This window comes from Acomys russatus, chromosome 25, assembly GCF_903995435.1.
Source record: "Acomys russatus chromosome 25, mAcoRus1.1, whole genome shotgun sequence".
In the NCBI taxonomy this organism is placed as follows: Eukaryota; Metazoa; Chordata; class Mammalia; order Rodentia; family Muridae; genus Acomys; species Acomys russatus.
Window position 1 is genome coordinate 13,851,726 of NC_067161.1, and position 12,185 is coordinate 13,863,910.

The 12,185-nt window shown below is 41.4% G+C and overlaps 1 protein-coding gene across 1 annotated transcript; it reads right to left on the bottom strand.

Moving 5' to 3' along the window:
- Nucleotides 1-508: 508 nt before the first annotated feature.
- Nucleotides 509-10,304, bottom strand: C25H5orf47 (chromosome 25 C5orf47 homolog). The gene is made up of 4 exons (XM_051168128.1): nt 10,010-10,304; nt 3,461-3,546; nt 2,061-2,159; nt 509-529 (listed from the first exon to the last, which is right to left on the bottom strand). Exons 1-4 carry the CDS (start codon nt 10,302-10,304, stop codon nt 509-511), a joined length of 501 nt encoding a protein of 166 aa, XP_051024085.1.
- Nucleotides 10,305-12,185: the final 1,881 nt, after the last annotated feature.

A 12,185-nucleotide genomic window follows, 5' to 3' on the forward strand; every position in this document is an offset into this window, starting at 1 on the left:
AAATGAACAGAAAATGCAGTCAGAGACAGAGCGAGAGCCATGGCCCAGACTGCAGCATGTAAGAGAGGAGGAGTGGGGTCGTATTACCTGTGACACACATAACAGGAGGAAGAGCACATGCAGAGCAGAGATATGTATGATAGAAGAAAAGCTGCACCCCACATATATACACACACACATATGTCACATACTCATGTATATCTATGTATAGATACATATACATACACATACATATTTACGTCACACATTTCACACACACACATGCATATATATATGTGTGTGTTTCAAGAGCACGATAGAGATGGGGCCTAATATAAATTTAGTGAAATTTAAATTAAAAAAACATTTAATGAGGTGTGCTATGTGCCAAACCCTGGCTTAGGCAAGGGGATAGGTGAGAGATAACAATGGGCACACCAAAGGTTAGAGAGAGCGGGTACAGGGGGAGGGAGAGATCTGTTTAGTTATCTCAGTGGGCTCTCACCAGCGAAGACATGAAGATTCACATTCATTTTGTGTTAGTGCGGATCTAGAAACAGCATAAGAGAAGCTCAAGTTGGTCTGCAACACTTATTTTTGTCAACAAATACACAGTAAGTGATAAAATTACATTACATTTTTGCAACATATTAGCGTTATTAAAGAGTTATATAATCTAGTTAAAAACATAAGGTAAAATATCAAATTTCAAAGATACTTTTTATTTTTTGGAAAGCCTAGCATATAAAGTCAGCAAATAATTTTTAGCAGATTATTTTGGATTCATAGAGGCTGAGGTTCAAATGATTCTGCCAAGCTGACAGTTAGTGAGTGGACAGCCTTCTGAACAGTGGCCAGATTCTCTGCGCATTACTGCTCAAACCCCTTTTTCTTTAAGACACTTTGACGGTTGATCTTCTTTCAACACAGCCTCATTCTTCCTGCACAGGCAGAGTGAGCGGCAGTGCTGTGAGGCTGGACAGCGGTCTGTACGCGGTCACTGCAGGCCGGGTGGTGTTCGTGCTGCATCCTAGCACAGCCTAGGTGTATGGCCTCTTACCTGATACTACATTACTTACAAACATTCTCTTACTGCTTTGTTAAAATGTTCTTTACAAGCTGAAATATTGTAAGTTTAATGACTCAAAGTTGCTATTAAGTACTGAGCCTTCACAGAAGCATGCGCTGTGGCAGCACATAGTCTTCTGTCTCAGGACACACATGCGAAGGAACGGGAACAACCACTTTCATCTATCAGTTCCTTATCAGTTATGTTAACTTTGTTCCAGTTAGCATTCTGAAAGCTAACAATTTCTTTTTATAACTTCCAAAATCAAATTTATTTACTCTGTGTGCACGTGTGTGTACGTGTGTGCTCCAGTGCATGTGTGCACATGTACAAGCATGTGTACATGTGTATGTATGTGTGGGTACATGTGTGTGTGTGCACGTGTGCTTGCACACATGTTGGTGACATGCAAATGAAGGTTTGCTGGAAGGTTTTCGCCTTCCACCATGTGGTTCCTGGGGATCGCCCTCAGGTCAGCACTGGCAGTATCCTCACCTGCTGAGCCAGTTTGCCAGCCTGAAAAGCCATGACTCTCCACTGTATCAGCTAGTAAACACTGGTGCAGCTTCACACAGCATGCAACTTTTAAGTTGCTTTTCGGGGATGAAAGTGTGTCAAGAGCAGACTTTGTCAAATGAGCTACACTGGAATGCCTCATCCATGGACAAGACATGGCAAGAAGTTGAATGGTAGGTGTAGCTCATGTTACAGTTAACAGCTTCTTCACCAGTGTGGGTGTTTTGTAATTTGTATTTAAACACTGACATCCAAATATATAGTTAATGGGCATGTGTGCTCTCTGTTCAGAAAATTCTAGTCACTGCTTGCCTTCTGCACCCTTACACTCACATGTACACTCGGGATCTACCCAACATCCTCTGCCGAGCGTGGCTTTATGCTTTTAACTGTTCTTATACTTTAACACTGGCAGGTAGGAAATTGAACGCAATCAAGGTAGCTATGATGCTCACACAACATAATCTTTAATAAAAGTTAAAATGTGTTCACGTACTTCACTAGATAAATTTTGGCACTTCAGTCTGTGTCTGTATTTTTCATTTTCTTCAATCATTCTGGAAATGGCCTTGTGCACTTTGTTCCACACTAAGACCTTAAAAAGACAAACACAAAGGAGGCGTTGGAAGGCCCTGCCGGGCTCCGTGTCCACCAACAGCATCCTGTGAAGTGACGCACTGTGGAGCTATCATGTCAGGGACCCCTCAGCTCACTGACTTGTCTGACCTCGTCTCTTCCAGTTTTCTCAAGTTCTTCTCTGGTGGTGTTTAAATTAGCTCTCCTAGATGATGCTGCCTTTCAAAAATGGGGAAATGTCTACAAAGTCTTCCTAATGGGTCCACCACCGTCAATTTCAAAGGTACTAAAATGACTGAATTTCTATTCCTTTGTTTATGCTGGGCAGGGTGTGTTTATAATGCATTTTATTCTAGGTCAGAATTAACTGTTTCTCTTTGGAGATGGCCAGAACAAGTTCCCAGAGATGATGAGTGTACTATAATAGAAACCTGTCAAATCAAGTACTCATGTGTGGATGCAAAACCTTTTTTTTTCTACTTAGCAGTTTGACACTTGACAAGCATTTGATGCTATCTAGAAACATCTTCACATATCGAACAATGAGATGGAAGTGTTGTGTAAATCACTTAGCCCAGTGTGTGTCACATGATGGTTAGAGGTAAGCTATGGCCACGGTTCTTTTCTCCTTACCCAAAAGAAATGGCTCTTGCAGGAAGCAGGTCTTAGTGCAGGGGAAGATGGCTGCTTACTTGAGCTGTATTTGCTAGTAGGGCCAGTGCTCTGAGCACTGCTCTAGATTGTATGCGAGCTATACACCAAACAAGCATGACTTTACGTGTCATGCTCAACAAATGCATGCTTTAAAGTAAAATGGCAGTCACAGATTAGCACAGCCACTGCTTGTGATACGCTCAAAATGCCTGTGTTACCATGGCATTTGGCGACCAGTGGTGAGAAGTGCTCCGCAATAAAGTCATTGTCATCTTTCTGGCTAAAAAGCCACATATGCTCTTTGCCTTGGAAAGAGCAATATGACGCTAATGTAGATGGATTTTTTTCCTATGAATTCTGTGACTTTCTTCCTATACAGCAGTTGGCTACACTCTGTGGAACATAGGTTATGCTTTTAAAAATCTCCTGGCAGGTTATATTTGACTAAAATATATTTTATACCTTTAAATACCAGGACTATTTTTTATAGTTAATATTCCAAGCTCAGTTCCATTTCTGCCAAGTCACTCCTATTTTCTCATTTCAGAACACTGAATTATTCAGAAGGTATAATTTGCTTTTACTGTCTTGAACACCTTCACACACTGTGTTTACTACAGAGGAAGGTCTAAAATTTAAACAGTTACTTTCCTTTATACAACATACCTTTTTCCTTTCCTTCATTATTTTGGAGGCTTCATTCCATGGTATGGGGAAATCAAACTCTTTAGCTGCATCTTTCTGGTTTAAACCTATTTGTTTTTTTTAAAGGAAAAGTATTTTTGTTAGTGCATATTTTAAAAAGTATTATGCTGAAATCAGAGGCCATGTTATGTCTCATAAGCTCTTTGGGGGATATTATACTTGGTGCTGGGTTTCTGATCACTGCCATTTTACCGCTCTGCTAATATGTTGAAGAGCAGTAAGGCTGTGCCCCTGAGCCCTTCTACCTGTCTTTGGCATGCCCACCTTAACTCTCCTCACTTCATCCCTGGCTCACTCCTCTCTATACCTGCATTTCCATTGCACATGCAACAGTTAGCTTTCCAGAGAACATTCTCCAATCTTCCAAACTATGCTGGGTTGTCACAGAGGTTCACAGTTTACTTGAGAAGTGTGTTTTCCTCTCTGGTGACCCAGTTTCTATGTTGTAGATACAGTCTATTTTGTGATACATTTGTTGAAGGAACTAAAGTGTGTTCCCAAATGGGATTTACTAATTTGTGAGGCACATGCTACTGATTCTGGGTGAGTCCCAGACATGGGATGAAGAAACTTCATTAAGTCACGCTATGAGAAGCTTAGTCCCTTGCCAACTCTTCCAATCACGGAGGAAATCTGAGTTTGTCCACATGTCACTTAGAGGTCTTCAAGATGCGTTGCTTTTCCTTCGTGTCACAGACACTTTATAACAGAAAACCTACTTACTACAACTGGGTAATATTTTTGCCATTAATAGCTTGTTATTAAGTTCTCTCTTTCTTTTTTTTTTTTTTTTTTTTTTTAGAAAACAACACACAAATAGTGTTCTAGTGAAATCTAACTAAGAAGAGAAAAGTACCTAGTTAAGTAGCTTTACTAAGTAAGTTAGCACACACATGCAGATAGAGCATAGGAAGTCAAGGCTGAGAGGCTCTCCTCATATCTGTCTTCCCCTTTGAATGCCCACAACTTTCAGGTGGTGTGCTTTCAGCATTCCCACAGTTTCCTGCTTACAAGCCTCACGTGATCTGTACCTCCATCCCTAAGGTAAGACAAGAGCCATGAAGTCTATCTAAAAGTACAGCAAGAAGTGTAACACGTGTACACAAAAAGAAGTCTCCCATCTTAGGACGGCTCGCCAGCCCGACGGTCACAGGCACCTGTCTCTGGTAACACCATCCCACCCACTAAGCACCTTAGGGTTATAGAAATGACAATCACGCGGTTAACCAACAGTGTGTTTTTCATCCACTCAGTAAACATTTCGCACATCTTTCTGGTCATTCTTGTTCCTTCAAGCCATCTGGGCTCATGTGCTGACACTTCCTGAGTGCTTGCTGTGTGCCCAGCGCCACAGGGCCACTCTGCGTGTGCTGCCTCACTTACTCTTCCCAGCAGCCCTTGAGACAGAAACCAGGACCCCCCATGGTGATAAAGTGAAGAGTCAGGTGGATAAATAAAACGGGCAATAATATATTTCCCGTCAGTAACAAAGCCATGATTGTCTTTCTGACTTCAGAGTCAGAGCTCTTGGTAATCTCTACTGTCCCACTAGAAATTGCTCCATTTTTTAAAAAATTTCCCAAACTGTGCCTCTTTCTGTCTCTGAACAAAATTATTAAAGCCCTCCTCGGGTCTCTCTAGAGTACTCATGACTGCTGGCTTACATACCCTTTACTCACATGTGAGCCCTTTGAGGACACAATAGTCACTGGATCCACCTTTCATGAGCATTTGGTCTAATGCTAACAACATGGTACATGTTAAATGTTGGTAAATGGATCCATAATTCATTTTTATTCCCCATAGACATTTGATAGCTATCTATTTAATATCAACTATAACCAGGACTGAGTAAAGCTAAGTACTTTACTAGTAGTACTCTTTGGCTTAGCTTAGGTGCATGTCTGTCTCAGGGACCCTTTCCTTGACTGTACTCCTGCTTTTACGAGCTCAGCAAGGAGGCCATGGAAGTTAACAGCTTTGCTGTTCACACAGTGGCCAGTACAGACATGTCAGACTTGACCTCAGCTCTCCCTTTTCTCTTCGAATCAGTTATCAGTTTTGCCCATTTCCCTCCACAACTTTAATTCTGGCCTTTCAACTTCTACTGGATGACTGCCATCACCTTGAAGCTGTTTCCAGCCTCTTATCAGCTAAAAGCCAAATTAAATCCCTCCTGTATCTGAAAATACTAAATAAATAAATAGCTTTCAGATCGAGACATGAAGGGCAGGGAAGATATTTAAGTATGTAATTTAAAAGAGCAAATCCCACACAGTGTACCAAGCAAGCAGTTGGATGGGACAGACTCAGGGGCATGAGGATCAGAACTCTGGAGAAAAGGCTTCTGGCATGGGTTTTTGAAGAAGGGAGCGGGGGAAAGCCATGCATTGAGTTACCAAGGAAGCACCAGCAACATGCAAGACAGTAGAGACACTAGGAATGTCATTATCTGACCATAATTCAATCTAGGAAGAATAGGAACAACCCAGGACTTAAAACCATTGAAACATGTTAAGCAGTATTAGTGTAATATGAATAAATACAGTGAAATTATAGAAAGTTTAAAAAACAACAGTGGAATATTACATGTTGAGATGTGTGGGAGGCACTAAAAGTGCTTAAAACAAATTCATCATAGTAAATACTTCCTGATTTTAAAAAGAAAATTAAATGCCTGATTTCCATTCTACATATTCAACACAACCCTGTTAAAAATTCCAAAGATATTCTTCATAGGAGTAGAAATCAGCCATATTAAAACTCATTTGAAAGCACAGAGTATTTGGAGAGTTAAAGCAATCCAGAACAAAAGAGAATAATGCTGACGCTGTCCGCACACCTAAGGTTAAAGTCACATGGCAGTCACCGTAACAAAACAACGTGGACCAGAAGATGCGTAAAACAATGAAACAAAAGCCCAGATATAAACCAGCACAGCTACTCATTGGTTTTTGACAAAGATAGGAAAAAATGGGCACTAGAGATAAGACAACCTCATGTACAAGCAGTTCTGGGGAAGCTGGGTAACCACGTGTAGAAGAAAGAAACAGTCCCCATTTCTTACCCTGAAGGAAAAGTGGGGACCTTAATATAAGATCTGAAACTAGAAAAAGTAGAGAAAATACTTCAAGATATAGGTATAGGAAAGTTCTGAATAGGACCCCAGTTGCCAAGGAAATAAAGCCAACAATTAACAAGTGGGATCTCATGAAATGAAAAATCTTACATGTAACAAAGGGAACAGGTGAGTAAGGAGCGAGCCCGCAGACTAGAGGAGATCTTTGTCAGCTACGCGTCTGAGGTGATTAATAAGTACACAAATAACTAAAAACTGACCAGTAAGAAAGCATCCACCCCCAAATGAACTGAAAAAGGAATAGACAAGTCAGAAAAGAAGAAATAGAAATCATCAATAAACATGAAAATCTGCCTAACCTCACCAGCCATCAGAGAAACTCCAATGAAAATCACATTGATATTACATTTTACCCTAGTTTGAATGTCAGGCATTAAGAAAGCAACAGGGGTTGGCAAGATGATTCCTAAGGTAAAGATCCCTTGCTGCCAAGCCTGAATTTGATCTCTGAGATCCACATGGCAGAAGGAGAGAAGTTGTTCCCTAACTCACACACATGACATGCCTGACACACACACATGCGATGGATAGATGGATAGATAGATAGATAGATAGATAGATAGATAGATAGATAGATAGATGATAGATATAACAAAAAGTTTAAGAGAAAAATAACAATAAATTCTGGCACAGATGTGGACAAAGGGAATCCTGATCTTTATACATGGCTGATGGGAATGTAAATTAGTCCAAATTCTATGGAAATCAGTATGGAGGTGCAACAACAACAACAACAAAAAAGATCTATCATATTGCCCAGCTATACCGCTCCTGAGTATTTACCCAAAAAACTCCAAGTTAACATATGGAGACACTTTGCACATCAGTGTTTATGCAAGAGTATTCACACAGCTAAGTTATGGAAAGAGCCTTGGTATCCAACAACAGATTTTTTTTTAATCCATAAAGAATAATTAATTATGTTGTCTTCAGGGAAATGGATTCATCTGGACACAATCATATTAAGCAAATTAATCTAGTCTCAGGAAGGCAAATATTACATGTTTTCTCATTTATCATTTCTAGATTTTATGTAGTCACATAAAGTCATGTGTGTATAGATTAAATGAAAATAAGTAAAATTGTCTAAGGGAATAAATGAAGGGTTGAATGAAGGGAAAAACAGAAGGAAACTGGGTGAGGGGAGGGAAGCAGTATGTTCAGTATACAATATATATCTATAAGAAAAAATGAAATGCATTAAAAATTACTAAAAAATAAAATAAATGTCCACATTTTAGAAAAAAAAAAAAGAAAAGAAAAGAAAAAAGTACACACACACAAAGAAAGGAAGAAAGAAGAAAGAAAGAAAAAGAGGCACAGGAAAGAAATAAGGCTAAAAAGTTGGTATTAATTAGGAAGAAATTAGAAAAAAAGCTTAAGTGATTAGTCAAAATACTGTTCTTAAAAATAAATAAAATATTAACATCATCAACACAAAAGGAGAAAATCCATGCCTACACACGTAACACAGAGAAGCAAGTTATTAAGAGGAATGACCATTAAGGCATGGGAAAGCCTTTAAAATGAAAACACATCATTTTGCAGGCCTTAATGGAAACACATTTGGAAACCTAGATGAAGTGTATAATTGCTTAAGGAAATGCATGTTGCCAAATTTGACCTCTCAGAGTTAGAAAGTATAGACAGACCAGTTTCTACACCACATAGAAAATTATTAAGGAATTATCCCACAAAAATCTGAGGTCCAGATGGTTTGCAGAAGAATTTTATCAAATTCTCTAAGCCACATAGTTGCAATGTTCCATAAATTATTCTTGAACACAGAAAAAGAAAGAAAAATTCCCAGTTATGTTTTTGAAGTATAACATCAAAATCTAAATCAAGTAAAGAAGTACAAAGAAAAGTACATGTCTCTATATCTCATGAACATCAATAAAACATTCTAGGCAACTTATTATTAAAACCTGCCACTATATTAAAAAAATAATATAAAACAAGCAAGCAAAATTTATTTCAACAATGTAAGGTTGGTTCAATATTTGGAAACCTATTTATTTCATGCTATACATTACTAATTCTAGGGAAAACATTATTATCTCCATAGATCATAATAAGCCTGTGACAAGATTTAATTCCTATTCATAATAAATGAAAATAATAAAAATAGATATATATTTTCATATTCTAAATATGTAGTCTTAGTCCTAAAACTAGTGCTTAATGGTGAAACACTAGAGACATTTCTCTTAAGAATAAGAACAACATGAGGTGTCTATTAACTCTACAACCGTCCACCCTGGGCTAGAGATAACAGTATAGTTAGACAAAAAGATTATGGTGGACATAAGAATGAGTAAAGGATATATAAATTGATCTCTATTACAAATGGCATATACCACCTGGCACGGTGGCACATGCCTTTAATCTCAGCACTTGGAGACAGAGGCAGGTAGATTTCTGTGAGTTTCAGGCCAGCTGGACAAGGTAAGACCCTGTCTCATAACAAGAAAAACAAAACAAAACAAAAAACCACACACAAATAACATATGCCTGGAAGAATCAATGATAGAGCTAGCTAAATTAGCTAGTTGGTCAGTGAACTAACAATATCTAAAATTAACACGCAAAACTGAATAGGCCTAAGGAAGAGAAGTCAATCACAGAAGCCCACACATAGATTCCATTTAAATTTGTTCAAAATAAGTAAATCTGTGGAGACAGTGGAGACCAAGACATTAGTACTTCCTTAGGGTTAAAGTTAGCAGGTAGTGGAGGCAACGGCGAGAGGACATGATGCCTGCTCCGGGAGACAGAGCTTCTCTGCGATGTTACAATTATGCTAAAATGGATGGTGATGATGGTTTCATGACTGGCTATGGAAGACCCACTAACTTGGTTACCATAAGTGGGTGAATTGTATACATTATTAGTGAAATCTCATAAAAGTTGCTTTTTAACGTGTAGGTGGAAGGCGGGGCCCTCAAAAGCGAATAACCAATAGGCACTTCAAACTCCCATTTCCCCTAGAGACTGAAGTGGCTACCCCCAAGAACTTCTCTCAGGTCTCGGGGTTATCTCAACTGTCCGGCGGCCCTTTTGCAGGCCACCCCGCTAAGTGAGTTAAAGGGATTCATTCTCCTGGCTTATGGCTCCAACACAGACTGGCCGGAGCCTGGCCGCCTACTGACTGGGATGCTAACTGTGGACAACTGACAGGAAGGCTGACAAGAAAGCTGACGGGAAGGCTAACAGGAAGACTGGCAGAAAGTTTGACGCGAAGGCTGAGACAAAGGCTAACGGGAGAAAGCTGACAGGAAGGTGACACTAGGCTTGACTGACTGAAGACCGAGCACAAGATGGCGGCGCAGCTGCCCAGTCAGCACCAGGCTGCTGTGGGAGGATCCCACCTGGTCGCGCTGCTTGCTCCGGGTCCCTTGGCGCTCTGGAGCTCCGCAGCTGGAAAGAGCCGGGGTCCGGGGTGGCGGCGACCCCAGCCTGGGAGCCGGTGGCCAGCTCTCCTCCCGGGGGCTTGGTCTCCATTGCTGCCGGCTCCAGGGTGCAGTGGGCCTCGAGCCCTGGGCCTCGATGGCCGAAACCTCGGAGGCCCCTCAACTGCCACACCCCTGACCGGTGCGAGGCGAAGCGAGTCACGTAGATCATGCGAGGCCCATTTTGCCTTTGACGGCTGCTTGCGGGCACCATCTCAGCCTCCTGTCAGGCGACCTGAGCTGGACTGGTTGTGTGTGTACGCGCGCGTGTCGGGGGGGGGGTAGGGGGGGGCCACGAATAGCACGCGGGGTGGGGGAGGGGAGAAGCGCTGGGGGCAGACCAATGTGGGCGGGGCTGTCGTAGGGTGGGTAAAGCGGAGTCCGGAAGAACACACTTGGGAGCCTGGGTGCTGGCCAGGAAGTTGAGGCATGGGTCGTTGTGTCCCGGTTGAGGTGAGGAAGGAATTAAGGGGATGAGAGAGGACCAGGCAGCCAGCAGAAGACAGGAGCCTGGTGGTGGGGGACGGCTCTGCCACAAGTAGGGAGGCAAGGAAAGCCATAACTAAGGGCAAACAGGAAGGCCCTTGGTTGTAGGGATGGCCGTTCATCTAGAGAGAGGTTGAATTTGGGAGCACATCATTTGGGCCTGAGATGCAAGAACTATCAAATATGGTCTTTTCTATAAAGTACTATAAAATGCGTGTTTAGGACAAGGGATTAAAATATTTTTTTCCCCTGTAAAAGGAGCTTTTATTTGCCTGTTTTAATCATTGTCTGGGAGGCTTACTGCCTCCATCTGCTAACCTAGCCTGGAAGCTTCTAGCCTCGGTACAATCTAACCTAGACCTAGAATGTTTTAAGCCTCTGAGACTTATTGGTGAATGAGCTCACCCTTTCTTCGTTCTGAGCTCTGGGCTGGCTGGTTCAACTCAGCTGTTCTGGCTCTAATTCTCCCATAATCAATCTGGCTTCTCCCTCAGCCTTTGAATTGTTCTGCTTGGCCTCAAACTAACTCCAGCAATATTTTCTAATCTTCTGGCTCCTTTGTATTCTCTGGCTCATTCGGATTTCACCTGAGTCTAGCTAGTTCTTTCTCTGCGACCTGTCTCTCTATTTCTGTCCCTGTAAAACTGTCTCCTCTCTGCATTGTCCCTTAAGTAGCTTCCCTTTCTTCTCTCTTCTTGTGAGAGTTTGGCATGTCCTATTCTGTCAAATTTTTCTGATTCATCACTTTTTCTGCCACTCAATTAGACAGCACTTTCAAACATGGGTGCTTCCTTCTACAAACTAACTTTACCTTCATTTTTTGGGGGGAGATTAAAGGCGTGTACTACCATGCCTGGATCTAAGCTTTCCTTTATCTGAAACTTGCTCTATACTAGGCTGTCCTTGAACTCAGATCTGTTTGCCTCTGTCACCTGGATTGAAGGTGTGTTTGTATTCTAGCCAGGAAACACAGACCTAGAAGGTCTTTGGATATATCTCTTGCCAAAGCAGCCATGCTATGAATTAAAAATTCTTCTACACTCCCCCACCTGGTAAGGCTTTTATGCAGATGTTTAATTCTCTCCACTCAGTAAAACACTGGTTGTACAAAGGCCCAGTGCTCTATCCTAGGAATAAGATGATCTGGACCAGTGACCTTTTTGTCCTTGGAGCAGTGACCTCATTTTTTTTTTCTCCTTCTTCCTCTATTTCCTATACACCATTTGTTTGCCTGTTTGCTTGTCTGTCTGTCTGTCTGTCTGTCTGTGTAACCCTGGCTGTCTTGGACATTTACTCTCTAGACCAGATTTGTCTTCTTCCTCTCCCACCTCTTGAGTGCTGGGATTGAAGGTGAGTGCCACCACCCCCCAACATTATAAATCAAATTCTTTTCAGACTAGCCAATCGAATAAGACTATGAGGTCTGACCCCAGCCAATGGGGAAAAGACACAGGCACCACCTGAGTTAGAATAAAAACCAAGTACACTTCCTGTCTCAGCATGTCTGCTCTCCCTAGTGCACTCTCTTAATTGAGAGTAAAGTTTGCCTTGACCACACACTTCAATTGGAGTGGTGGTCTCTTTCTTGCTATGTCAGACATATTTCTAA